Below are 26,898 nucleotides of genomic sequence, written 5' to 3' on the forward strand. Positions count from 1 at the left end.
GAAGAGGAGTGGGGAGGCCTGCGATAGGGAGACTCCTCTGATCCATCCTCCCCCTCTCTCCTTTCCTTCCTTCCTTCCATTATTATTAATCTGAGAAGCAGCCCAGGTGTTGGACCGCTGCATTCCTCATCACCAAGGGCACCAGTGGAGACCTGTGCAGGCTGGGGTGCTTTGGACCTTGGGCCTGCCCTCAGAACTGGGGACCCTGTAGATCCAGAGCCTTTTGCGGCTCCTGCCTGGTGGTGCCGTAGATGGGCAAGGACCAAGGCAGGCTGCAGCAGAGAGGAGGGGGCCAGCTGTGGATACCTACAGGCGTCAGGGCTAGGAGATGACAGGGCAGGCAGGAAAATGAGAAAACCACTGGCAAAGGACAGCTGGTCCATTGAGAAGACCCTTGACAGTGGGTGGCAGTCTGGGGACTGGGTGGGCTGGGCCACCCCACACTCCCCAGGCTTGCCCTCGTCAGGCAAACCACTTGCTGCAGCTCTCTGCCCGCCATTTCTTCAGGCCATCTGTTAGGAGAGCCACACTGACCAGCCAGGGACAATGGGGTCAGAGAAGCCTGGCTGGACTGGGCTGAGGTTAGTGAGCCTGACAGTGGCCTTGAGTAAACCATTACTCCTCTCTGCTTTGATGTCCTCACCTATGGAATGCAGAGGGCAAGACTCTCATCACAGAGCTGATGGGAGGATTATATGATCTAACGATTATGGGAGTGATGAGTACAAGCTGGCTCTCCTTGATGGGACAGCTCAGCCCAGGAGGGGAGGATGTCGTCGCTTCTTTCCATCCAAAAGGTAGGGAAAGCCCAGTGAAGAAATCTGAAAGGGAATACAATCATGTGTGTCCGCAGTGTCCCCTGATATGGCCTCTGCTCCAAGTGTGCTTTACCTCTCAGCAGGCTGTTGAACACAGCTGAAATGTCACTGTATGCTATTTATCATATACCTTTTTCCCAGAGCTTTTTCCCAATACAACATCCTAGATCCCCACATCCCCCAAACACAGTGTCAGTACTGTCATGCAGGCTTTGGAGTCAAACTGACTTAAAATAACAAGATGGCCCAAAAGGCTTAGTGCAGTTTTAAGCTTTAATAACCTCAGAAGTATAAAACTGCAAACTTACAAGAGACACCATTTGAAAGTTTAATTATTTAAATTTCCTTTTTTGCCCTTTGGAGATGGCAAAACTTGACAGAAAAAAATTAAAGTTATCCAAAATTCACGATGAAATTAGCATAAAGAAAATATAAGGAATGAAACTTTCAAATTATGTTTCTTGTAAATTTGTAGTTTTATACTTTATAACTTCTGAAGTTATTAAAGCTGAAAATGGAGACTTATGGGTCATGGTCATATTGACAGCTGTGAGGTCTTAGTGGGCTACTGAACCTCTCCAAGCTTCAATCCCTCATCTGTAAAATGGGTATAACTACAGTATCATGGCACCTGCACATTACAAGCCTTCAGTAAATGCAAGTCGTTATGATTATTGCTGTCACTGTTGTTAAAGGCAGTGTGAAATTACATTGTATGAAACCCAACTATACTTGGTTCATTCAGTTCCTTATTCTCGAATATTTGCGTGTTTCCAGTTTTCCAGTGTTAAACACCATAGTGAGAGGGACATCCTGAAAGCTAAAGCCTTTTCCACCTTTTTATTCCTCCCCCTGTTTACTTGTGAAGAATTGAGGCCCAGAGAGGGGTTGTGTCCTACCTAAGGTCACTCAGGAACTGGGGCCTCAAACTCAGTTTTCAGCTCCTAACCCAGAGCTCTGCTTACTGTCCAGTACTGTTTCTACTTCTTATGAGGGTCCCCATATATTCCTGCACCCCACTCCCAGCTGGGCCCATCAGGTCTGGGGTGGCGGAGCTCTGGACACCCATGCTTTCCAGCCTGGCTTCCCTGGAAGACAGTGTTCCCTCCATGCATGGTGGCATGAACGCTGGCCTGCAGAATCCTGTTTGTCCCTTGTGTATTATTTTTAGTTCCTTTGGGTTTCCTGTAGGGATCCAGTCCAGCCTCCAGGGCCTCTGGGCTGGAAGCCGTGGGCAGAGTCATTTGGCAGGGGCCAGGGGATCCTGTAGACATTCTCTTCTGGAGCCTGAAACCCCAGAGCTCAAGGTTCAGCTCTGGGGAAGCAGGGGGTAGGGAGCGAGGATCCCCCTAGTCACAGAGCCAGGCTGAGATCCAGTGCATCTTGGACTCAGCCTGGGCTGGGGTTGGGGGCTGGCTGGCCTAGGCCTGTGACACAGTGGCTGGGGCCTGTTGGGAGCTGGCAGTCTCTGACCTTGTTGGCCTCGGGCCTGGCCCAGAATAGCTCTGGGGCTGAGCTGGGCCTGGGTGAGACCTGTGTGTTCATCAGCATGTGTTTATGTCCCAGGGCACTCAAGTACGTGGGAATACACATGCACTCTGCACTGGCCTCTGCATGCCTGGGTCTCTCAGTGCGCATTCCATGGAGCAGTGTGAGTCTGCACACACGCACGTGTACATAGCTGCCACCCAAGTTATGCAATATGGAGGCCCTGCCAGTGGGTTCAACAGCAGATGGGTCTGTGTGACACAGGTAAGTGTACACACCACCATATTCCTGTGACTGTGGAGTCATGTATGTGTGCAGGGGGTGTAGGAGAGGTGCAGGTGGATGTGTGCACATCTGTGGTGGGGTTGGGTAAGGGCCCTGGGCTGTACTGCAGGGGGTCAAGGGCAGGTGGACCAAGTGGAGGCTGTCTTTTGGGCACTACCGGGCACTACAAATTACCAGCAACGCTGGGAGAGAGGCTGGGCAGGTCTTGCCCCATTTATCAGGTGTAAAACGGCTTGGCAATGGCTGTGACGCTACCCAGTGAGTGGGGAATGAGTGAGGGAAGACCAGCCCTCAGCCTTCCAATTCCCCTAGATGTGGCTGAACAGGAAATCTAGGCTCTGAGGAGGAAGTCAACAAGGCGCTTCTCTTCCTGCTTGAGCCCAGGCAGCACTGCCTTCCCTCAGCTACAGGTACAGATAAGGAAACTGAGGCCCAGAGAGGGGGAAGGGCTGGCCCAGAGACACCCAGCACAAGATTAGATCCCTCCTGCTCAGGGCCTGGCCTGCCTGCCCTGTTTGTTGCCAAGTGGTGGGAGCATATGCTCCTGGATCACCTTGCTCTCTCCACCTGTGGCTATGGCCACTCTTCAGCCCTTGGCCCTTCCTCCCAAGGCCCAGAGACCTCTTGTCTGCCCACCGCAATGTGCCAGGCCACTCACAAACCCGCCAAGACCCTGCTCATCTGTGAAGGAATGCTTGCAACCCGCCATGTACTCCACTGGGGATCTCTCTTCAGCCTGGCAGGACGGGGCATGCCTCCCACCAGCTCAGACTTGAGTAGAGCATTGGTGGGCCATCCTTTCTGCATTTCCACTGCCTGTCTCTGGATGGGGCCTCTCGGCCTCAGTGTTGTCAGCCGTGAAAGGGGCAGTGACGTGGGTCATTCCCTGGAATCCGCGTGCCTCAATAAGTGAATGGAGAACCAGAGGCAGGCAGCAGACTCCTTTGTTACAGGCTTGAACCGTGGGCCCTCCCCCTGCCGGGAGGTCCGCTGGAACAAGGCTTCCCCGCCACCTTTGCCAAGGTCGCAGGCCCTGGCGCGCAGACAACCGCTGGCTTCACGCTCTACTGGGCCATGTTGAGACTCAGGAGGGCGGGCAGGGGACTTCCCCAAGGTCACTCAGGAGTGGCCGCTGGCCACGGACACCCTGCCCACCGCGGGTAGCCTCGGTTTACCCTACTCTCGGCCACAGGTTTCATGAACCCACCTGGTGCTCCTCTTGTGCCGGCCCCTGTGACTGGTGCGGGCGGAGGAAGGTTACCGGGCTCTACCTAAGCCCGCAGAGAGTCAGAATGAGGGCGGAAGGGAGGGGAGGGGAGAGGGATTGGAAAAGACCCCGCCGGGACGAGGAAACCAAGACTGCTTCCTAGACACACCCAGGCTCTCCTGGGCGTGAGCAAGAGCGTGTGCGTGTGTGTGTTGCGGGGAGCGAAGGGCGGGTCAAGCTCCCACCTCCTCTCCTCCTTCTCCCAGCCCCCCACCGTGTCCCAGGAGACTTCAGACCCCGGAAGACAGCAGACTGAGACTTCAGGAGAGCCCTAGTGCACGGGGCAGATGGACGCCAAGCCCCGCCTACTTCCAGGCAGGCCCCCGCCCTTGACTCGGAGCGGTACCCGGAGGCGAGGCGGGGACGGGGGGTGGGGGTGGAGTGGCCTTCGGGGTGGGGCCTGCAGGGGCGGGGCCGACGTGGGGCGGGCGTCCGCGAGAGAGCTACCGCGGCGGCTTTCCCGGCATGGGACCCCGCGCCGCACAGGTAAGGGAGGGCTGGAGGTCTCGCGTCTGGGGTAGAGCCCTTCTGCTCCCCGCCCCTCCTCGCTCCAGGTGTGACTTTAGTCTCCGCGCCCCCTCGGGCCGCCGCGCGCCGCCCCTCCACGACTCCTCGGTCCCTGGCAGCACTCACACCCGGGCCGTCCGAGTTTGTCCGAAGGTCCCTCCCTCCCAGCGGGGTTCAGCTTCGTCCTCCCTGCCCCTTGGTCACCCTGTCACCACGGGACAGCCTCCCTGGGCCCGTGCCTGACATGAGGGCAGACAAACACGTGGGCAGTGCCCAGGGGCTTGGCCTGGGCTGTGGGGTGACCCCGCGGGGCCTCAGCCAGCCTGAGAGACTGCCAGGAGGAGGTGACGCCGGCTAGTATTGCTTGCAGTGAGAAGGCATGGGCAAATGCCTGGTGGTGGGAAGTGGATCCCATGTTTGGGAAATTCCAGTGACTACTTAGGAAGAGGAAGGAAAGCTGTGAAAAAAGCGACCAGAGAGATTGGGAAGGTGGGGGGTGGGGTCTAGGACAAGAGGCCTGGAACCACGGAAGGGCAGAGGAAGGGTGCCGGGGTAGGGTGGGGGGAGAGGCCCAGGTGGAGGCTGGGACCCGTCAGCTGTGACAGTTCAGCGCCCCCTCCCTTGGGCAGCCCCTCCCTCCTCTGCCTACCACTGAGTTTGCTGGATGATCAAAGGGGTTCCAAGGCAGCCCAGGAAAAAGCCTCCACAGCAAGCAGCACTTCCTTGCCTGTCCAGACCAGGAAATAACAGAGTGAGTACCATGACAGGGTGTGGCCCAGGGGCCTGAGGGGCCAGGCCTTGGAGGAGGCAAGGGAGAGAGGGAACCAGCGTGGACAGAGGCCTAGAATGCAAGAGAGAGAGAGAGAGAGCACGAGAGAGAGAGCGCGTGAGAGAGAGAGCAGGTCTGGCGGCTGGTTAGATTGCCACGGGGACTGGCAGCTGACTCACCTGGACACGCCAAGACTAGCCAGTCTGTCCTCACCCCGCCCCATGGTGAACATGAAGCCTGCCTGGGAAGCCTAGGTACTTGCTGTGGCAGCCTTTCAGGTGAGCTTGGTGGGACTGGGAGCCAGAGGCCTGGGTCTGAGCCCTGTACACGCTCTACAGTTAGTGTTTCTGGGCCCTCCCATTCCTTTCTGGGCCTCAGTTTCCCCATATGTACATCACGTGCAGTCTACTACTAAGGAACCTACGAGCTGGATGGAGTGAGAGCATGAGGAAGCCATGCCCTTAACCAGAGAGGAGTGGGTTGGAGGTGGGACTGGGGTTTGAAAGGGGAGACTCCTGCCGGGTCCCTGTGGTGTTAGGTTCAGCACCTCTTCCTCCTCCCTCGCCAGTGTACACACTCAGGCACACTCACGCCTGGCCTGGCCCCTGCCCTCACACTCTCCTCACTGCCTGCGGGATGAAGCCCCAGAACTCCCTAGCCTGGGAGCAGAGGCTCTCGGGACCAACCAGACCAGATGTCTAGCCTCAACTGCAGTCTTCTCCCCACCTGCCGTCTCACCAGCCATGTTTAACCTCTGGCCTTTCCTCTGGGCAGTGTGACTCGGTTTCCTAGGGTTAGAGATCCTTTTGGGGCCACAGACCTGGCCAGTCTGTGTTGCCAGTGTTGCCAGTTTGTGTCGGTAAGACTCATCGTCAGGGGCCCCAGGCTGCACTGAGAGATAAGGGAGACTGAAGAGCAGGTCCCCATACCCAGAGGAGCTCCCCTCCACCGGTTTATGCTTTCTAGGGAGGACTAAAATAGTTTGAAAAGCTGTGATTTAGTCAGACCTTCATTTCACAGAGGAGGTGATTGAAGCCCAGAGAAGAGCAGGGCTCTGGATAAGCTGGGGCATGGCCAGGGCCGAATAGCTGGGCAGAGGTCAGAAGGGGGTCCTGTGGGAGCTACTGAGGTGTGAGCCATGGGTCCAGGGTAGGGGAGCTTCTGCCAGCCCCATGGGGGCAAGGGGAGGAAGCCTAAGGGGGAGAGGAGTGCCCTGGGTGTGGCTTTGGTTGGGGTGGGCCCCAGGTAAGTGTCGGGGATCTGATGTGCAAGGCCTCCCAACAGTGAGTTATCTGCTGCAGGTCCCCAGCTCACCCTGATCTGGTTCCTAGTCTGTACCTCCCATCCTGGCTGCACCCTCCCCCCTCCACCTTTAGCTGGTGTCCTCACCTCTCAGCTCAGACCCCGACAGACTGCCAGCTGAGGGTGGAAAGGTCACTTCCCAAAGGGTCTTTCCATTCCACCAGTTTCTGGAGATATGGGTGAGGGTCAGATGGGCCCAGGCCGCACTTGCTGTACCCCTGACTCCTTGGCTGTGTTGTCCTGGTATTCTGAGCTGACTTGGAGCAACCCTACCCCAGTCCTCCACAGGGGGCTGGGGCTGCTGCAGGGGGCCAGCAGAAAGAGAAGCCTGCAGTTGGGTGTCCAGCCATTTCTCCTTCCTGCTTCTCCCTCCCAAGGCCTCGCCCTCCTGAAGCAACAACAGCAGGAAAGGTGGGGCAGGAATGTCCTGGGCCTGGGCCCTTGGCCAGAGTTCTGAGGCACTCATCTCACTCTGCCCCAGAGCCAATTCTCTGGGAATTGTAGGCTCTGTCAGGAGCCTGGAATGCCCTTTGGTGTCTTTGGGGTTGGGTGGGGAGGGATGAGACCCCTTCTCATTTGATCCTTTGGGTCTGTCTGTATCTCCTCATATTATGTCTACAGCCCCACCGAGGTCAACCAACTCAGAGCCTCAGAGTGTCAGAGTCGGAGAGAGGCCGAGTCTGAGGGTCTGGGGTTAAAAGACTCTCTAGTTCTCAACCCTGAGACGTACAGTCACGTAATCTGGGCAGATGACCTCCTTTGCCAGGTCTGGTAGGAGAGGGCTGTGTCTGATTGGAGGATGCAGCCTGGCTATGGGGATGGGTTCGAACCCAGGCCCCTTGCTCCCCCTACCTCCAGTCAGGAGGCTGCGTTCTCAGGTGATCCTGCTTTCTTGGAGGGTCCCGCTCTCCAGGGAAGGAGGTCCAAAGACCTGCCCACCCCCATGGCCCCCACCTCTGGAGTAGAACCCGTCCTGCAGCTTGCAGGGGGGCATGAAGTGTCTGGCTCATGCCCACACTCACCTCACCCTTTCATGGCTTGGAATCATCTCCTCTGAAACTGTCACCAAGTCCGTGTCCCCAAGTCTGACTTCGAATCCCATCACTCCCCCACTCTGAGGCCCTCCATGGCTCCTCTGTTAGCCACTTAGGGAGCTCTTGGTGGGCCACCTGCAGAGCCTGGGCCTTCATGCCCATGAGCCTTTGGTCTCATGGTTCCCCCACCTGCATGCCTTGTCCTCCTCTCTGCCTCTTTATTTCTTGCCCATCCTTCATGGCTCCAGCAGGATATTTCCCACTTCTCCCAGACCTCTCCTACATAGCCCTATTGGGTGACAGGGAGTCCTGAGCCATGGCCTTGAGATAAAGGCTGTGCTCCTCCGAGAGTATGTCCTTGTTTCCAGAGAGTCAGTGGAGAGAGGACTAGGTCGGAGCACTACTAGATGTTACTCTGAGCCCTTGGGAGCCATGGTGGGTGTTTGAGCAGAGGAATGAGCAGGCGAGAGGGCTTAAGGAGCATCTGCCTTTTGGGTAAAAAATAGATGCTTCCCTTGGCAGTTCTGAGTCCTCTTTCCCACTCCTTCAGGCTCCCCTCAGCTGGGCCCAAGTGGAGCATGAGCAGGGGTCACTGGCCAGTTCAGAAACTCCCCTTTGGGGTGACATGGGCTCCTTGCTCAGTTCTGAGGTAGGGTGGTCATGGGCCTTTTGGGCATATAGCCTGAGAGGGCACCCTGCTCCCATGGCTGCTATTCGCTCTAATCTTGCTTGGTTCTCAGGCCCTGAGTCTGGCACCCTGGCCATGTGCAGCCCTCAGGAGGCAGCCCTGCTGCGGCTGGAGGAGGTCTTCTCAGCCACACTCGCACGCATCAACAGCTTTGTCCTCCAGCCCCTTCTGGAGGCCGGTGAGTTGAGGGGAGGGTGGGGGATGCAGGAACCGTCCTAGGGACAGGAGTCCTCCCTTGTTGGACCTTCTGAGCTACAGCTTTCTCAGCTGCAAATGGGAACGGTGACATTTGGTGTGGGTGTCTTCGGATGGATCCAGGGCCCTCACCCCCAGTTGCTGGCTGCTTCCTTCTCAAAGGGACCGCAGGGAACCAGGCTGTGAACCCCATTCTAGCCCAGACCTTCTGTGAACGGAGACGATGTTCCATCCCTCCCAGGGCACAGGCCTGGATTCTCTGCCTGAATTCTCATCTTGCTTTCACCCAGGGCATGACTGGAAGGCAGGATGCCCGGTTTACAAAATGACCTTGGGCAAGTGCCTTCCTCTTGGGGGCTCTGTTGGTGCATCTGTGAATGGCAGGAGACTACAGGACCCTATGGGCTTCACATTCTGGACCTGAGGAAGCTCTGAAGCTCAGGGGGGATTCTTGTACTTGGTGGCCCTAGGTCATCAGTGCTGTCCCTGTTTAGTGAGGAGGTGGACACGTGCCCCTGTTGAATCCACTGCTGTAGCCTGTCCATCCCTTGCTGAGCTCAAGGGGGCAGATGGGCTTCCAGTTCTGTCCCAAGGACCCCAGGGATGTGAGACCCTAGCTGCAGCTCCAGGGCTAGGGGTGCTGCTGCCCCTCCGGTGACCACCCAGGGCCTCTGCGTGCTCCCTGGAAGGTGGAGCGGCCCTGTTCCCCTCACAGTGTGCTTGTGCTCCTGCCCCAGCTCCAGAGCCCTCAGATCCCTGGGGCAGAGAGTGCCTACAGCTCCTGCAGCAGCTGCACAGGAGCTCGCAGCAGCTGTGGGAGGTGACGGAGGAAAGCCTGCACTCACTGCAGGAGAGGCTGCGCCACCCGGACTCCATCAGTCTCGAATCCCTGCTGCTGCTGCACAGCGCTGACCGTGTCTTGCAAGTCCACCTGGAGTAAGATAGCCGAGGCGGGGCTGGGGCCGGCACTGGGACTCACGTGGGTCAGGGCTTTGGCAAAGGTTTGGGTTCAGCCCTGGGTTTGGGTGTTAGCCTGGTGGCAGGCTCAGGCACCCCAGATCTGAGCCTGATGGCCTCCCAGAGAAAAGAGACTTTGAGTTAGAATTGTCTAGTTGGGTCAGTTAAGACTCAAGGTCACCAGTGCCCAGAGCCAGGCCCTCAGGGCTGCAGCCACTCAGTGGGTGGGATCTGGGGACACCAGAAGGGCAGGGGCTTGGGTCTGGAGCTGAGCGTTGGGCTTGCTGGGTGTCCCCTGTGCTACCTACAGGTACATCGAGTCCTACACAAGCTGTGTGGCAGTGCAGGCCTTTCAGAAGGCAGTAAAGAGGAAGAGGTGAACATGGAATGCTGCAGTGGGCCTCTGAGTTGGGGGTGTCTGGGAGGGAGGGCTTGGGGAAGCCACGTCCCCAGAGCAGTGAGTGTCACGGCCCGGGACTCATCCTGAGCAATCCTGGCTCTAGCAATTGCATGCTGATCCACACTGAAGAGAGGGAGGGAAGCCTAGTGAGGCTGTGAGCAGAATCCATATACCAACTAACGGGAGTGACCCTGGGGCGGGGAAGCATTCCTAATTGCTACTCAGGGTGGGCTTTCATCTCTGAGATACTGCTACCACATCTCCAAGAGGGTCACTCAGCCACTGTTTTTCTGATGGGAGAGAGGTTTGGGGTCTGGGACTGTCCTGGGATCTGAGAGATTAGCCAGGGCAAGGGGGCAATGGTGGCAGGTGTGGGAACAGAGGAGGGGAGAGTGAAGGGGTGTGCGGCCCTCCCTCCACTCAGCGAGTACTGGCAGGGCCAGCGGAAGGCGCTGCAGCAGTTCCTGTCAGGCATGAGCTCAGAGGGCTCGGTGGGCACCGCGCTGGTCCAGGCTCTCCGCCAGCCACTCACCCATCATGTGCAGCAGTGCGTGCTCCTCCTGCTGAGCCTCAGGGACACTGTCGGGGAGGTAGGTAGCAGGGGTGATGGGGAGTGGGGGGTAATTGCTGGTTATCAGGCCTGTCTCCCGTGGGGAAGCTGAGGGATGGGAGAAACGGGCCTCTGGCTCAGGGAACCTGCCTATTCAGGAACCCTGGTTTGAGAAGGACCTGGCCATGCCTTGGGGACATGGTCTTGTTCTGGGGGGGTTGAAGGGATATGTCCTTGCCCTGGGGTATCTGAGGTACATGGCCCTGCCCTGGTGGAGCCAGCAGAGACCCAGAGAACAGATGTAGAATCATGTACTGGGTGTGAGGACACATGGCCCAGCCCCAGCTGGGGGAGTCATCGAATGGTCCTAAATCCCCTGGAAGCATCCTCCTACTGCCAGAGGAGGGGCCGGCAGGGAGAAAAGGGAAGACTTAGACTTAGACCCAGACCTCCTGACCGGCTGGTGCCAGGCCAGGGCTGGGGCAGTCATCACAGTGTGGGAGAGGATTCTGATAATACCCCACCCCGGCTGCTCTGTCCCCCTACAGAGTCACCCCACCCGGGAGCTGTTGGTGCATGCAGCCACCGTCTTTAGGAACTTGCAGTCCTTCATGAGGCAGGAGCTGGACCAGGCCATGGCCACGCAGGCCCTCTGGCACACTCTGAGCAGCCGGTTGCGGGTGAGTTCGAGGCCTGAGGGGCAGTGAGGGAAGGGGTTGCCATCCGGTAGGGGCCCGTTGGGTAGCTTGAGCTGCCTGCTGCCTGCTCCATGCCTCAGCTTCCCCACCTGGGTCGGGGGGCAGTGGCTAAAGCAGGTGTCTGTGACGTTCCCCTGTCCAGCCATCCTCACCCATTTGCTGAGCACCTCCTGGGCTGGATGTGAGCTTCTGGCTCTGGGGAAGCGTGGTCAGCAGAATCGACCCTCTCTCCTGGGATGTCACTGAATGATTGCACCCCCGAGTCACTGCCCGTATTGCCTCTGCAGGAGGGAAAGTCCCCTGTGCTCTCACAGGGCGTGACAGGCTTGGGGCCCAGTGCAGCAGAGAATTAGGAGGACAAGTGAAGGGGACAGGAATTGCCAGAGAGAGGCAGGGATTGTAGAACCCTGGGTGAAAGTTGATGGGGGCTTGACTGGGGCCATGGCCTGAGATGGGTTGGAGGAGGACAAAGTAAGGTTTCAAGAGAAGTTGTGCTGTCCTTCTGGGTATAGCCAGGAGTGAACCCCCCCACCTTGGAGCCCCAGTGCCCATCACTGACCTGGGAGCCTCCAGGAGATGCTCAGAGTGTTGGGGGAGGTGCCTGGGGCAGAGGCGGGCCGTGGAGTGGCCAGCAGCATCCAGGACAGAGGTCCCTGAGCCTTGCACCTCCCTCCTCGCCTCACCAGGATGTGCTCTGTACCCCCGCTCACCGACTCTTGCAAGACAGCCAGGACATACCTGTGACGGTCACCCCGCTGAGGGCAGAGCGTGTGCTGCTCTTTGATGATGCCCTTGTCCTGCTACAGGTAGGGTGGGGCTGGCCAGAGGTCGTGGGGTCACAGTGGGGGTCTGAGGCCTGGTTGAAAAAAGGAGTAGGAAAGAGACATGTGGCTGGGAGCGAGAACTTGGGCCTGGGGAGGTGATGGGGGCAGAAAGGCAGAGTGCTAGGGTGGGGGCAGCAGGTGGAGCCATCCCTGAAGGAGTGTGGGCTATGGAGCAGGGCTCTTCCAGTCTCAACTCTCCACAGCTCGTATCCCTGTTAAATGTCTTCCCCTCAGTTTCCTTACCTGTAAAGTGGGACACTTGTCAGTTTGTGCTTCAGCAGATGGCAGAGAACTCCTAGTTGTCTTCCTCCAACAGGAGAGGAACCTCAGACAACGGTCATAAGTGGCCCATAGTGGCTGAGGAGGGCTGCGTGAACCATTCAGGGCACATGCAAGGCTTCTAGAGAGGAGTTCCATGTAGCAGCAGTGCCCGGGCTCTCGGCATTACAGAAGTCAGGAGGGAGCCAGTACTCGGGTTTGGGATTTGTTATGTGGCCCATAACCTTGGCTGTGCCTAGTTCCCCCTGAACTTATATTGCCGCTGTGATAGCCAGAGCACTGCCTTCTGTATCCCCCTGGAGTGTCAGCCTGGAGCTCCCCTGCAGGTAGGGAGGCTGAGGCCTAGAAGGCATGCTACTTGCCCATCCAAACCTGTGTCTCCTGAAGCCTGGTTTTGGGGTTTTGATTCAGTTTGAGTTTCCCTCCACTCCCGATTTCACCCTCTGTGCTCCAGGTATGCTGACGAGATACTGTCACTAAAAGGTGCTGAGCCCTTTCCCACCTCTGGACCTTGGCACGTCCTGTTGTCTGTGCTGGACCTTCTCTTGTCCTGGCCCGTGTCTGGCACACTCCTCCTCCCCTTCAGGCCTGGGCCTGGTGCCGCTTCCACCTGTGTCTGTTGCCAGGCGAAAGGTCACTCCGCAAAATCTTCCAGAGGAAGGGAGGTTTGGTCTATCTCTCAGATCAGGGATGACATTCCAAGTAGAAGGAAGAGCACATGCAAAGGTTCAGGCTGAGGAGAATTTGTGGCAAACTGGAGGAGGCCCAGGCAGTGGAGGGGAGTGGTCTGTGTGGTCTCAGGTGTCAGCCTCAGCTGTAGGGACCTTAGAGAGGTTTCCAGCAGGGGCTAACAAGATCCATGCTGCATTTCCAGAAGACCACTCTGGGGGCCCTGATGGAGCAGAATGTCGGGGGTGCGGGAGGCTTGACCTGGGTTTCTGGCCAGGCCCTCGGGTGGCAAGGGAGGTGGAGGACCTGCCCTGGAGATGGGGAGCCGGCAGGGGTGGTGTGGGACTCAGTGCTGGGCGTGCCGCACTGAGCATGCTGGGGACACCCAGCGGTGTGCCAGCGAGCTGCTGCTTGGGAGCAAGGCCAGACCAGAGAATAGGTGAGCGTCTTGCCCACCTGTGCCCCCTCTTCTTCCAGGGCCACAGTGTCCACACCTTTGATCTGAAGCTGGTGTGGGTGGAACCTGGGCAGGACGGGTAAGCACCCCCATCCAGTGACACCCCAGGCCTTCCCTCCCTCTACCCCGTGTAACCTGCCCGCCCCAGGGCTCTGACTTGGGCCCTCCCTCGGCATCCTCCTGGACAGAGCCGGAGCCCACTCATTGGCTCCATCTGTCTAGGTGCATGTTTCACCTCCTCACGCCTGAGGAAGAGTTCTCCTTGTGCTCCAAGGACCCACAGGGCCGGGTGAGTGTGGGCGGACTGTGAATCCGGGGAGTGGGGTCAGGGGAGTGAGGGAAGGCGACAGGAGGGTGAGGGGAGGGCACAGGTACACAACCCTGGAGGCTCCTTGGGAATGTCAAGCCTCTGGAGTCACGGTCAGAGTGAGTCAGGGGTCAGCCTGGGCTCAGGCATCAGAATGCCGAAGAGAACACGTGTTTTTCTCTGTGAAGCCAGGGTTGGGGCCTGTTCGAAGGTTCTGTTTGGCCTCTCTGGGCAGGCCCGAAGCTGCGAACAAGTATTCAGGTCTGAGTGAGGCCCCAGGGAGCAGCACGGGAGCCGTTGGAGGTCCCTGCAAGTGATAAGAGTGGGTGTGGGTAGGGTGATACCTGATGCCGCCCCAGGAGGCTTCCTAGAGGGGCTGCCTCCAGCAACAGTGGCCTGTCCTGTGTTTCCCTGTCCCCCCGCAGGTGGCCTGGCAGTGCAAGGTCACCCAGGCTGTGTGCCAGACCTTGCGTGGGAAGAAGGACTTCCCGGTGCTGGGGGCGGGCCTGGAGCCTTCTGAACCCCCCACCTGCCGCTGTGGAGCATACACCTTCCATGCGGAGGGCCGCTTCAGCCAGGCTACCTATGAGGGCGAGTGGTACGGTGGCAGGCCCCATGGCAAGTGAGTGACCGAGGAGGCTCTGGGCCAAGCAAGTCTGAGGGGCAGACAGGACCCATATGGACCTAATTGCCTCGGGGCATGAACCAAAGGCTGTTACCCCCCTGTGGTGAAATCTGTTTGTCCCCCACAGTCTCTCTTAAGTCCTCTTGGACAGGACCTGGCTCACTGTAGGTTTGTGCCAGATACAGTCTTGATGGCAGTGAGGCTACCGAGCGTGGGGCAGACATCAGGAAGCTGACCTGCAGGGCCCACGGTCACCATTCTGTTCTCAGGCGGGTGGAAGAAAACTCTCATGTCTACATAGCACTGTCTGGTGGTGGTAGAAATGTTTTGCAGACATTCTGTCTTCATCAGTCCTTACAAGAATGCTCTGGGGGAGTGTTATCACCCCCTTTAGGTGATAGGTGCAGAAGCTGAGGCCCAGAGACTGGCCTGACTTTCCCCAGGCCTCAGGGCAGGTTCTAGGGTGAACCTGGCCTCAGTTGCAGGTCGACACGACCCCACAGGCAGATAGGCTTTTGAAGAACATGGCCCCAACTTGTGCTACAGCTGGCGAAACCAAGGCCCAGAAAGCAGAAAGGACTCGCCAAGGTTACGCTTGCAAGCATTCCACTCGTTTCTGATACCCTGCCTGCTTCCAGAAAGGGCTTGAGGAAGCTTATGAACAAAAACACAGAAAAAGCAATGCTGTGTCAGAAGAGGAGACAAGGATGGTAGAAACCCCACTGACTAGCACTTGGCTTGAGCTTGAAGGTTAGCTCTGAGCTTCCTGTTGGTCAAGGGAAAAAGGCAACCTGGATGCTTCCAGAGCTCTCCCTGCTGGGTGTGGAGCACACTCTGTGAGGCTGCTGGGGCCATTGTGCCAGGAGTAGAGAAGGGCTGAGAGCCCATGTGGGGTCATAAAGCTCGGAGAAGAAGACCGAGTTGGGGCAGAGAGTCCAGTCCAAGGGGGATCGAGGCCTCGGAGAGAGTCTGCGGTGGAGGTTAGCTGGGGGTCTTGTGTGTGTTGAAGGTCTGGTGGGTCTGATGCCCATGGACCTGATGCCCGTGGACCTCAACTGTGTTACAGGGGAACCCTGAAGTGGCCAGACGGGCGGAATCACGTGGGGGATTTCTGCCAGGGCCTGGAGCACGGGTAAGGCTGGGGCTGACACAGGACTGTGTGGTGGGCAGGCAGGGAGTGGTTTCCACCCCTCTCCACTGTCACCAGCCTGGCCCCATCCTGCATTCCCAAACCTCAAGCAGAAACTTGGAGGCCATGTGGTCCAGCTCCACTCATTGTCCTAAAGGGGAAACTAGGCCTGAGGAGGGGGGCAGGTCATGGAGGGAGTGGTCCAGGGCCAGAAGGCCCTCCCAGAGTGCATGGGGGTTGGGGTGAAGATGGGGTGTCCTGAGGGGCCCTTGGGAACAAGATGGGGCTCAGCACCTCTCAGATTCTCCCCATCGTCTGAGAAGGCCCCTTGGAAGAGCAGGGACACTCCCGGGCATGGGGTGTGTGTGACAGGTGTCTTGGGCCAGGGCTGTGGCCCCAGTGCTGACTTCCCTCCCTGCCCACCCACACTGACAGCTTTGGCATCCGCCTGGTGCCCCAGGCCTCCGAGGATAAGTTTGACTGTTACAAGTGCCACTGGCGGGAAGGCAGCATGTGCGGCTATGGCATCTGTGAGTAAGTGACCCTTGGCCTGATGGTAGGACAGGCTCGTGGGACAGGCTCATCCTCTGGGAGGCAGGGCCAGCCATTGGTGACCCTCCGCAGGTACAGCACCAGCGAGGTGTACAAGGGCTACTTTCAGGAAGGCCTGCGGCATGGATTTGGGGTCCTTGAGAGCACCCCGCAGACCCCTCAGCCCTGCAGGTACACGGGCCACTGGGAGAGGGGCCAGAGGAGTGGCTATGGCGTCCAGGACGACGGCGACAGGCGAGTGCTCTGCAGCCCCGCACCAGGATTGAGAGGCAGAGGGGCCTCACAGGCCAAATACCTCAGGGCCCGGGTTCCCTGTCGTCACTGGGTCCATTCTGTCTGTCCCCCAGAGTCTCTCTGAAGCCCCTCACTTTCTTTCCATTCCCTCGGTTGTTGCTGAGGCTCAGGATGAGGGACCCCGACCTTGACTGCAGGAGCCCCCCCAACTCTGGCCCCTCCCTGCGCTTTCAGAGAGGAGTTTCTGGCCCCCTGATCTCGTCCTATCAAAGGATCACAGCCCTTCCAGGCTCTCTGGGCTGAGACAGAGCCCAGTGTCCTTGGCCTGACATTTGAGGCCTTGCCTGCTCCTCTGACCTCATGCCTGCCATGCCACCTGTGTACCCTCTAGCCTTTTAGACCACTGATCGCCCCCACGTATCTATCGTACACTCCTGCCTCAGTGGCTTTGCATATGTTAAATGGCACCCTTACTTACTCCATCTGTCCTTCCTGCCACCTCTCCCGGGAAGCCTGCCAGGATGCCTTCCCCCAGGCAGGCTCCCTTCCTCCTCCACCCTCGTTCCTCCTGCGGGTCCTCACCTCACCTGCCCTATGTCTGACTTGAGTGGATTCAGGCCATGTCATTGCTCCTTATCTGACCCCTGCCCCCACCCCGGTCCCATGCCAGCAGAACACACAGAAGGTGCATGGGAACAATTCTGATCCAACTCTGGCCCTACTCTCTCCTCCCCCAGGGGTGAGCGCTATATTGGCATGTGGCAGGCTGACCAGCGCCATGGCCCAGGGGTCGTGGTCACCCAGGCGGGTGTCTGCTACCAGGGGACCTTCCAGGCAGACAAGATGGTGGTGAGTGCAGTGACCCACGTGTGTCCTGAGCTACCCTTTCCCTGCTCTGGGGGCTCCAAAGCTGAACTGAGACTGGTCAGGGGTGGATGGGGCAGGAAGGGGGGTTCCAACGTGCTGGAGGGAGCCAGAACCTGGGCAGGAATCCAGTTCTGCCACCTACCTACCCTGGCCTTGGCCAAGTCCCTGCCCTTCCCAGCCTCAGTTTTCCCATCAGCAGCTCAGGTGAACTACTTATCGTAACGACTCACTAAAATAGCAACAATGAAGTGCATAGTAATGAGGATGCCAGCAGCCTCTACTACCCGTGTTTATAGACCCCTAACTGGGTGTCTAGCTCTGGGCTAAGCCTCCCAACATGATCTCATGGGATCCTCCCAGTAGCCCTGGGGTCATGTTATTGTCCCTAGTGTAAAAGTGACAAACGTGAGGCTCAGAGAGGTCAGAGAACCTGCCCGCTGTCGCATTCTGTTGAGTGCAGGTCTCCCGTGGCCGGGCATAGCCCTCACCTTCTGCCTCACCCACACCCTGCCAGGTACTTGGCACATAGTGCGGCTCTGGCCTGATGCTGTCACTGATATTGTGGCTTGTTTGTTTATCTATACTTTGTCCTGGAAAGGATTGAAGGAGGAAGAAAAGGTAAGAATAGGCACATAAGATAGATTCAGAAATAAGTAGAACACGAGTTGTATCCCATTTGCTTCTGAGCTTCCTGGCAGCCAGTGCAGCACAGGAGCCTGATCAGCTCCACGGTCCCCGGGGTCAGTGACAGGGAAGTGGGGATGGTTCAGGAAAAGCCCAGTACTTCCTGAGCTGTAGGTGGGAAGGAAGGGTCCCCCAGGAGGCTTCTTGAGAGAGGCTGCTGGAGGGGAGGAGCCAGGTCCCAGGGTGTCGGTCAAGGTAACCCAGGGTCGAGGTCCATGGGCCTTGTGCTCAGTGCTCAGAAGGCGAGGGGCTGGCATCCCACCTAGGCACAGTCCTGGGAGGTATGGCAGGGCTCAGGACCCTTCTGCCCATGGGTCACTGCCCACCTCCCCTCCCCACCGCCAGTCTTCTGGCCCTTCCTAACCCACTGCTCCTACCCTCCCCGCTTCCTTCCCTAGGGCCCAGGGATCCTTCTCTCTGAAGATGACTCCTTGTATGAGGGCACCTTCGCCAGGGACCTGACCTTCGTGGGGAAGGTGAGAGCCACAGAGACCTTACTCCACTCCCTGCTGAGACCTTGGCTGGGGCCTGTAATCTCCCTGCTTGGATTTAGGGCTGAGGGTAGCTGGAGCAGGTAAGGGAGGGCCTCTCCCATCTCCACTACATCTAGGGGTGGATACAGTGACGATTCCCTGCTGCGGAGGTGTGATTTGATCGGGTGTGAGTCAAGAGGGGATAGGTAGGCTTGCCTTGGGTGCAGAGGGTGCTGGTGGTCTGGCTGTGTCCCCTCCTGGCCCCCAAGAGAGGGATCCACCCCCTCCACCACCACCATCAGTGCCTTGGGCAGGTGCCCCTGGAGGCATTGTCCTTCAGTATGTTTCTGCCTGAGCTGACCTCGCAGAAGGTATCCCTCTGTATCCCTGCTGGGGCCTTTGGAAGTGTGGGGGCTGTTTGACTGGGGGGTACTGTGGCATCTAGTGGATGGTGACTAGGAATGCTGTGAATGGAACAGTCGCGTGCAGCAAGGAATTGCCCCTCCTGAAGGCCGGTAATACCTCATGTCCTCCCGAGGCCTCTGCCTACTTCTGGACCCAGTGGTGGTCCTCCCCACTCTGACCTGTGAGTCCCTTCTCTGTCTCCCTCGCCGTTTCCTGCCTCAGAGATGAGCCCCTTGGTGGTGGGCACAGGCAGGGGCTCCTGCAGGGGTGGAGGATTATGAGCCCCTTGGGGTGGGGCAGATTGAATGGATGGTGGGAAGGCCATCCATCAGTTTCTAGCCTCTGTGACCCGGGATGAACAGGCGTGAGGCCTGTCATGATGGGATGGAAGGGCAGCTGGACAGACAGATGGACAGACATCCCTGCATCTGTCTCCCGGCTTCCAGGGCAAGGTCACCTTCCCTAATGGCTTCACCCTGGAGGGCTCTTTTGGCAGTGGGGCAGGGAGAGGACTGCATACCCAGGGTGTGCTGGACACAGCTGCCCTCCCTCCAGATCCAGGCAGTACCCGCAAGAGGTGAGAGACTGACCGTCTGGCCTGTGTATTCTGAAGCCTTTCTGGGGGGTGTGTCTGTGTGTGTCTATGTTTCTACCCTAAAGACTCAGGTCTCATTAGAACGGCTTTTCTGTACCTCCTCTTAGCTCTTTGGAGAGTTCAGAGAGCTCAGGTCACATAGCCCTTGTCAGAGACTCTTGGAATTAAGGGCTATGTGACGGTAACTCCACACGCCACAAAACTGGAGAAAAATACTATGTGTAGGCTTTGCTTAGACCCTGCTTTTATTCTAGGAAGGGTATAAGACAGTTTATGAAACAAAACAAACAAAAATAAGATAGAAAATTAAAGTGTGAGTTGAGCTTACAAGAAAGGGAGGTGCAGATAGGCCTTATAATCAAGCATTAGCCTGGCTCTGAGTTCCCTGGCAGCCAGGGTAAAGAAGGAAACTTACTAAGTGGAATCACTGTCCCTATCATGGGGTATTTGAGAAGAGGATGGACTTCTTCCCTATGGGGACAGAGTTCTTCCTTGGAAAACCATTGTTCAAGTGGTGACTCTTACTATGTCTGTTGAGGTGTGGGTGGTGGTTCTAATGGTGCCAGCCAGCATTTCACATGTTGTTTACTTGACACATTGTCCCTGCGTGTTTCTTTTCCCTGACAGCAGGAGCTAGAAGTGGATGGCAAACCCTAGGGGTGTGAGCCCGGGTCGGGTGCAGGTGTAGGAAAATCTATGAGCGTGACATGGGAGAGCAGTGCTCCATTAGATACTGCACCAGACACACACACGGCCAGACCCCTAAGCCTATTGGCTGAGACAGGATCAAGCTCAGGAAGGACCCAGGTGTGGTAGGAGGGAGAGCGGGGTCCCGTGGCGGGGGCATCCTGGGATTTGGGCCCTGGTCTCTCTTAGGCCAAGACCCCACTCTCTGGACTTGGCCTTCAGCTCTCCAGATCTTTCTGTTTCTTTTCCAGTGCTCTGTGTGCCCCTGTCTCTTTTCTCTACCGTGGAGTAGATTCTCTCTGACCCTTCTCTGCCTCCCGTTTCTCCTCCTGGAGCCTTGGAGGTCAGGCCGCTCTGCATCCCCCACTCCACCCACCCCACCTGGGCCCTGACTCTGGGCCAGGCTGGATATCCCCACCTCTCCAAGGGCTGATCAGGGTCCTGCCCAGCATGGCTCCATCCCTATCCATGTCCCCCACTGCCTCCATCGCAGGCAGCTGGGCCTGGGCGTCTTCCCCGTGGAGAGCCGCTGGCAGGGCGTCTATGGCCCCTTCCAGGACTTTGTTCAAGCCGGCTGCCCTGGAGACCTGCAGGAGGCCCTGCTGGGCTTCCACGTGCAGAGCTCAAGGGAGCTGCGCAAGTCCCAGGAGTACCTGTGCTGCGAGAGGTGAGGCCCAGGCATGTGTGGGCGTGTGTACCCATAGGGCATCCAGAGCTCAGTGTTGGGGTCAGTGGGGCTCTGAGTGGGCCAGGGGAGGAAGGCTTCCCAGAGAGGGCAGGCCTGGGCGTGGGTGAGAGACGTTGTGTGTGTGTGGTGCCCCAGGACCCACCCCGAGGACCACGCAGGCAGAATGGAGGACATCCTGGAGGAGCTGCTGCAGCACCGGGCGCCCGACGCCCTGCAGCAGTGCCTCAGGAAGGTAAGGGCTCCAGGGGAGGGTGCTGACCAGAGGGGACAGGCCTGCCTGTGGGCCCTTGCTGAGAGTGCCTCGGTGCTCCCACTGAAGAAGTGGGGTCCTGCGTGGGCATGCTGTGCTCCAGCCCACGGTGCTGAGTATCTCTTTGTTGCCTTTGCACCTGCCCAGGCCCTGAGCAACTCTCTGCATCCCCTGGGAAAGCTGCTCCGGACTCTGATGCTGACCTTCCAGGCCACATACTCAGGCATTGGGGCCAACAAGCACCTGCAGGGGCTGGCGCAGGAGGAGGTGAAGCAGCACGCCCAGGAACTCTGGGCCGCCTACAGGTGAGCTTGGTGGTACATGGGGACAAGCACTGCACTGTGACCGCAGGGCGGGGTGTGGGGGAAGCTCTGCCCTTGCCAAGCATCAGCTCTGCCTGGTGCCCTGGGTAGGAAGGGTGCCTTTGCCTTGGGTCTGGATTGAGAAAGAAACAGAGGGTGGGTTGGTTAATATGCAGCTGGTGAGCATAGGGGTTAGAGAGTGGGGAGGTGATAGCAAGGCCTGACTGCAGCCAGAGTCCAAGCCCCAGCCAGGCCCTGGGCTAGCCCTGACCCCAGGAGAACTCTAACCGCACTGCAAACGGAGCCTGACCTGGTCTCAGACACCATTTCCCGTCCTGTCCCGGCTGAGCTGTGACCTCGTCAAACGCTATAAACTGAAACCTTAGATGCCGCAGTTAGTGCTGTGGTAGGGTTCCAGGACACTCAGGCAGACATCCCGTACTCCCAACCTCCTCACTGCTGGGGTTTGGGCCACTGGGCTCTGCAGTCCTCAGGCTCCATGGTTCTGGGGGTGGAGCCCACCTGCCTGGCCTTTGGTGACTCCCATCCTGTGGGAGATGGCAGCCACGCTGCCCCTCCCTTTGGTTTGCAGGGGTCTGCTGCAGGTTGCCTTGCAGTGCAAGGGCCAGGTCCCAGAGGAAGATCAAGATGCAGAGACAAGGTGACTGCCCCCATTAGGTCTGTGGGGTTCTCTGCCCTGGTGCAAGCAGCCAGGCTCAGGTCCTGGGAGTCCTTATACCTTTGCTTCTGGGCCCTCCTTCGGGGGAAAAGGGTATTTCTTGGGAAATGTTAGGGGTTCATGCTATTGACCAAATATTGCTCATTGACCATTCAAGAATCAGAATGATCCATGACCTCTCTTCCTTGAGCAGCCTGGGGAGGGGCACTGCCACAGTGCATCAAGTGCATCTTTGTTCTAAACGTGTTATCCCACCCTCATCTCTTGGGTGTATGGAGGGTGAGCACTGCCTCAGGCACCTCCTTCTCCCTGTGCACAGATGTGGAAACTGAGGCCTGGCAGGGGCTGAGCCTGAGGTCACACAGAGCAGGAATTAAGTGGGTCATTAAATCTGTCTCCCCAGTCCCCCGAGACGAAACCTTACAATTTGCCTTCAGATTCCAGGCCCAGAGATCCTGATCAGAGAGGTCTTTCTGTTACTGCATTGCAGGAGGCGTGGGAAGTGGGGTTAGACATTAGGGAGAACTTCCCCCTGAGTCCTAGGAAGCACAGAAAACTAGGAGGCAGAACTGGACTAGCTTGGAACGGCTGCTGAGAGCTTTGCGGCAGGTCACTCATCTATCAAGGCCCTGGTTTTGCTTTCAATTAAATGGGGATCAAAATTCTGCCTCAGCTGCCATATTGGTTCTCAAAGTCAAGTGAGAGTGTGAGGTAGTCACAGATGACAATTGGTTGTGAAATGACTGAGAACAGGCTGGGAAGGGTTTTCTCCGGGATGGAGGAGGCTGGAGGCAGGAACACTGTGGTGGGACGAGGAGTTCTGTGGACTCTTTGAGGGGCAGCCCAAGTAGATCCCCACGCCCACCCTGCTGACCCTGACCTGTCCTGGTGGCTCTCACTCAGGGACCTGCAGGTGCACAGATTGATGCTACCCCTTGTCCTGCCCAGCTTCTACTCGGAGCTCTTCACTCTCTACCTGCTTCTTCATGAGAGGGAGGACAGCCTCTACAGCCAGGGCATTGCCAACCTTAGCCTCTTCCCCGACACCAAGCTGCTTGAGTTCCTGGATGTACAGAAGTAAGCCTCCCTACCATGCCACGATTGCCAGAGTTCTTGTGTAGCAGAGGGTACAAACCCAAATTGCCTTCAGCAAAAAAGCGGGGAGGTTAATTGGCTGGTGTACCCATGAAGTTCTAAGGTGTGGCTAGATTCAGGTGTGGCTGGATCTGGGTGTCCAGTTGCATGATAAAGGAAGCAACTTCTCTCATTCTCTGTTGGGCTCTCTGGCTCCCCCGTATGGTGACAAATATGGTACCAGCCACTCGAGGTTTATATTCTCCCAGCTCAGGCCCCACAGGGAGCTGGTGTCTCCTTCCCAGCAGCTCCAGCAGAGCCTCTGAAGTTCCTCCCTGGCTGGGCTGGGGTCTTGAATGTGCCCCTGAATGCTGGCTGTGGCCCAGATTGGCCAGGCTGGCCTCAATATCTACCACTGGGGCTGGGGCAAGGTCGCCTGCTCCCAGCTCTTGGACTGAGAGTGGGAGAGGGGAGATCCTCAAGGGGAAACTGAGGACTGTTCCGGAAGTAGGTCAGAGCCTCCCTTCCGCCCTCAGTCATCAAAATGTTCTTTCTCCTTCATGCCCCTTTGATCCATTGATACTACCAGTGTTGAGGGCATGAACGCACTCTCTCCTCCCACACCTGGTTTCCTTTGTCTCAAGGTGATGGCGCTTCCCATTCCCCTTCCTGCCGAAAAACCTTGTTTCCCCTTCCGATGTGGTGAATGTTTCCTGTATCTGACCAGGCACCAGCCCAGAGACCTGGTTGTCCATGGCTTTGCAAGAGTCCCTCCTCCCCACCCCTCCTGCTGCCTCAGTGCCGCCTCCTCCATGCTGGCCTCCCTGCTCCATTGGCTCTACTTGCCTTGCGTGGCATCCCTACTTCTCGCCAGCCTGGGCCCGCTCACTGAGCCCCTGGAGCAGTCTCTACCACTGAGCTCTCTGGCCTGACCCCCAGGACTTTGCCCAGGAGGGTCCCCTGGCCTGCAGCACTGCCCCTCTGTCTCCTCATTGTGTTCCAGTCCCACTCGTGTTTTGGGGCTGCATAGAGGGCTGCCCTCTCAGGGAATCCCTCCTGCCCTCCTCTTGCCTGGGCTTCACACAAGCGTTCCCAGATGCCATTGTGCATCCCCTGCCCCTCTCCCCTGCTCAGCCCTCCTGGGGGACATGGAGGTGCAGGGAATTTGCCCTCTGACCTCAGACCCCGCACCCTGGTCCCGGCAGAGCTTCCCACCTTGCTTTAATTTCAGGCACCTGTGGCCCCTCAAGGACCTCACACTGACGACCAATCAGGTGAGAGTGTGGGCCCATTACCTGCCCAGGAGAGGGAGGTCTGAGCCTGAGCTGGGCCCCCAGGTTTGCCCAGGCTTCCGAGCAGCTCTCTGCCTCATGGTCACTGGTCAGAAGCTGCATAGGCGGGTGAGGGAGGATATGGCAGGCTTTCTGCACTGTTCTGATTTCCCATGTGGATGAGTGTACAGCCACAGTGACCAGGTTCAAGCTTAGGTTCCACCCTTGTACTGGCTGTACGACCTTGGGTGAGATGCTTGATCTCCGTGCCTCAGTTTTCCCATCTGTGGAAGTAGTCCCTGATGCGTACTAGCACTACCTCCTGTGGTTGTTGTCGGGTGATGTGGGCTAGAACACGAGGGGCGTTGTTGGTTCTGTGTGTTTGCTGGATCAGCAGCATCCGCGTTGTCTGGGAGCCTGTTAGAAAAGCAGATTCTTGAACCCATCCCAGACCTACTGAGTCAGAAACTCAGGGAGTGAACTTGGAATTTGTGTTTCAACAAGCCCTGGGGCTCAAGAAACATTGACATAGAACTGGGCGGCACCCAGTGACCATTGGCTGTTACGATTCTTACCTTCCTTTTCCATTTTGATCCTCCCAGCCTCCTGGAGACCATTTACCCCACTTTACAGTTGAGTAGACTGAGGCTTACAGTGGATCTGTGACCTTCCCTGGGTCACTCAACCCTCTGGGCAGAGCTGTCCTGAAGCCAGTGATGGGGAAGGGAGTGGGTGGTGAGGGGCTCGGGGGCCAGCCCTGACCCTGGGAAAGAGGAGGTGACGGAGTTGGGGGGCTGCGGCCTCATCTAACCCACTCCCCCAACCACGCAGAGATACTCCCTAGTCAGAGACAAGTGCTTCCTGTCAGCCACGGAATGTCTGCAGAAGATGATGTGAGTCCACACCCCAGGGAGGGTGGGTGTGGGTGGCAGGAGTGTTGGGGCCCCTGGTTGGGACTGAACCTGAGGGCCTTGATCTGGAGCCGGCTACCCTGCTGCAGCACCACGGTGGACCCCCGGGAGAAGCTGGAGGTGCTGGAGAGGACATACGGGGAAATTGAGGCCACTGTGTCGCGGATGCTCGGCCAGGAGCACAAGCTGCCCATGGACGACCTGCTGCCGCTGCTCATCTACGTGGTGTCGCGTGCCCAGTGAGCCCCAGCTGGGGGTGGGCTGCAGGAGGTTCCCTTCCCACCCTGCCCACCCCCAACCAAGACATACTCCAAAGTCTTTGAACATGGGGGTTTATGGACACAGCCTTTCTTGGTACACATGGGGAAGCTGAGGCCCAGAGAGGCCCACCCAGGGTCCTGTGGGTGCCAAACTCAGAGCAGGGACCAGGTGTCCAGCCACCCAGGCCAGAGCTCCTTCCCGGCTGCTGGACGCCTGTCCCTGATAGGTCCCCTCTTCCCTCTCGTTGTGGTGGCGGTGGTTCTCCAGAATCCAGCACCTGGGAGCCGAGATCCACCTGATCCGTGATATGATGGCCCCTATCCACACAGGAGGCCTGTACGACTTCTTGCTCACGGCCCTGGAGGTGAGGGACAGAGGCGGTGGGCCAGGCAGAAATGCCCTGGCCACTGGGGCAGACCCCTTTCACCCCAGACACCATCACGGGGATGAGCTCAAATTCACAGCTTCTGTGTGTCTCCAGGGGAAGGGTCCTCACAGAGCCACTGCTCTTGCCCTTGTTAAAAGGGGCTGGGTGGGGGGAGGTGGGCACAGTGCATCCCGGCCCTCGGATCCCCAGGGCTGAGTGTGTTCCAGGCTGCATCCCTGAGCACAATAGGAGAGGGAAGGAGCCATTTCCTTGCAGACTGTGGCTGAGGGCTGAGTTGGAGACACAGTGGTCCAGGCCCGGGAGGTGGGTGCACCCCAGTGTCAGGCCCTAGAGCCTGTGCATGTGGCTGAAGCGGGCAGGCCAGCTGGCTTCAGCCTCACCTCTCTCCCGCCAGTCCTGTTACGAGCACATCCAGAAGGAGGACATGAGGCTGCATCGCTTGCCCAGCCGCTAGAACTCCAGGGAGCCATGGTAGCTCAGCTTCTCCTGGACAAACTGCAGAGCTGAGAGGGGCCGCCGTGGAATTCCTGTGGAGTGAGCGTGGCCCACTCTGGCCCTTGTGGCCCACAGGACAGAAGGCAGGATGAGCCCTGGAGGTGGCTCTTGGGGGAGATGAGCATTTAATTTCTCGCAGGGAGATGCTGCTGCTGTCCTGACTGGGAGGAGGGTGAGGGTGATGGGTGTGGCCCCAGAGCTGGTGGTTTCCCCTGCCCCCTGCCACTCTCTAGGCCAGCCTTGGATGACCTTCTTGACCAGCAGCAGCTCATGGACTGGGGGCAAGGAGCTCCTGGCCTCTCCTTGCCTCATCCTTGCCTCCAAGTTATTGAGCCTCTCTGGGCCTCAGTGTTGCCATCTGTAAAATGGTGGACTACATGGTCTGTAAAGGGCCTTCCATCCATCTTGCTGACTTCTGGCGTCCTTCCGTAAGTCTGACTTTGGTCTGTTGGGCTGTAACTGAAGTTCTTATGTCTCGGGTGGTGTCATTCCATTTCTCCTCTCCTGGTCAGAGGCGCCAAGCTGCTAGTGACAGCTCCGTTTATTGGGCTTTTTTCCCATGAGTTGTCTCCTGTGGACCTGCCTTCTTCCCGACTGCCCCAGGGCAGAGCTGGCCTCTCAGGGCTGCAAGGCAGGAACAGCTCCACCTCCGCCCTGACCTGCTGGATGGCCTCTGGCAAGGCCCTTCCCCTTGCTGGGTATGCAATTGAGAGCGTGGGCTTGGGGGTCTCTGAACTACAGTCCGCATATCATGGCCATGCTGGAGCAGGCTGGGGGCAGGGGAGGAAACACCTTGCTTGCCTCACTGCCAGCAGGTGCCAAGGGAATTACACA

At 58.0% G+C, this 26,898-nt stretch overlaps 1 protein-coding gene across 1 annotated transcript; it reads left to right on the plus strand.

The window, feature by feature from the left end:
• Nucleotides 1-8,198: 8,198 nt before the first annotated feature.
• ALS2CL (ALS2 C-terminal like) lies at nucleotides 8,199-26,460 on the plus strand. Its single transcript, XM_082849186.1, has 25 exons — nucleotides 8,199-8,336; nucleotides 9,091-9,289; nucleotides 9,621-9,686; nucleotides 10,135-10,300; nucleotides 10,809-10,940; nucleotides 11,645-11,764; nucleotides 13,208-13,266; nucleotides 13,410-13,476; nucleotides 13,920-14,116; nucleotides 15,186-15,251; nucleotides 15,684-15,782; nucleotides 15,873-16,034; nucleotides 16,772-16,883; nucleotides 17,984-18,061; nucleotides 18,910-19,040; nucleotides 20,239-20,412; nucleotides 20,569-20,665; nucleotides 20,831-20,988; nucleotides 21,578-21,646; nucleotides 22,568-22,741; nucleotides 23,970-24,012; nucleotides 24,841-24,902; nucleotides 25,010-25,159; nucleotides 25,449-25,545; nucleotides 25,964-26,460. The coding sequence occupies exons 1-25, from the start codon at nucleotides 8,234-8,236 to the stop codon at nucleotides 26,021-26,023; spliced, it is 2,841 nt and encodes a 946-aa protein (XP_082705312.1). The 5' UTR covers nucleotides 8,199-8,233; the 3' UTR covers nucleotides 26,024-26,460.
• Nucleotides 26,461-26,898: the final 438 nt, after the last annotated feature.

The sequence above is a fragment of the Leucopleurus acutus genome (assembly GCF_964270905.1).
Source record: "Leucopleurus acutus genome assembly, chromosome: 10".
Taxonomy (NCBI): domain Eukaryota; kingdom Metazoa; phylum Chordata; class Mammalia; order Artiodactyla; family Delphinidae; genus Leucopleurus; species Leucopleurus acutus.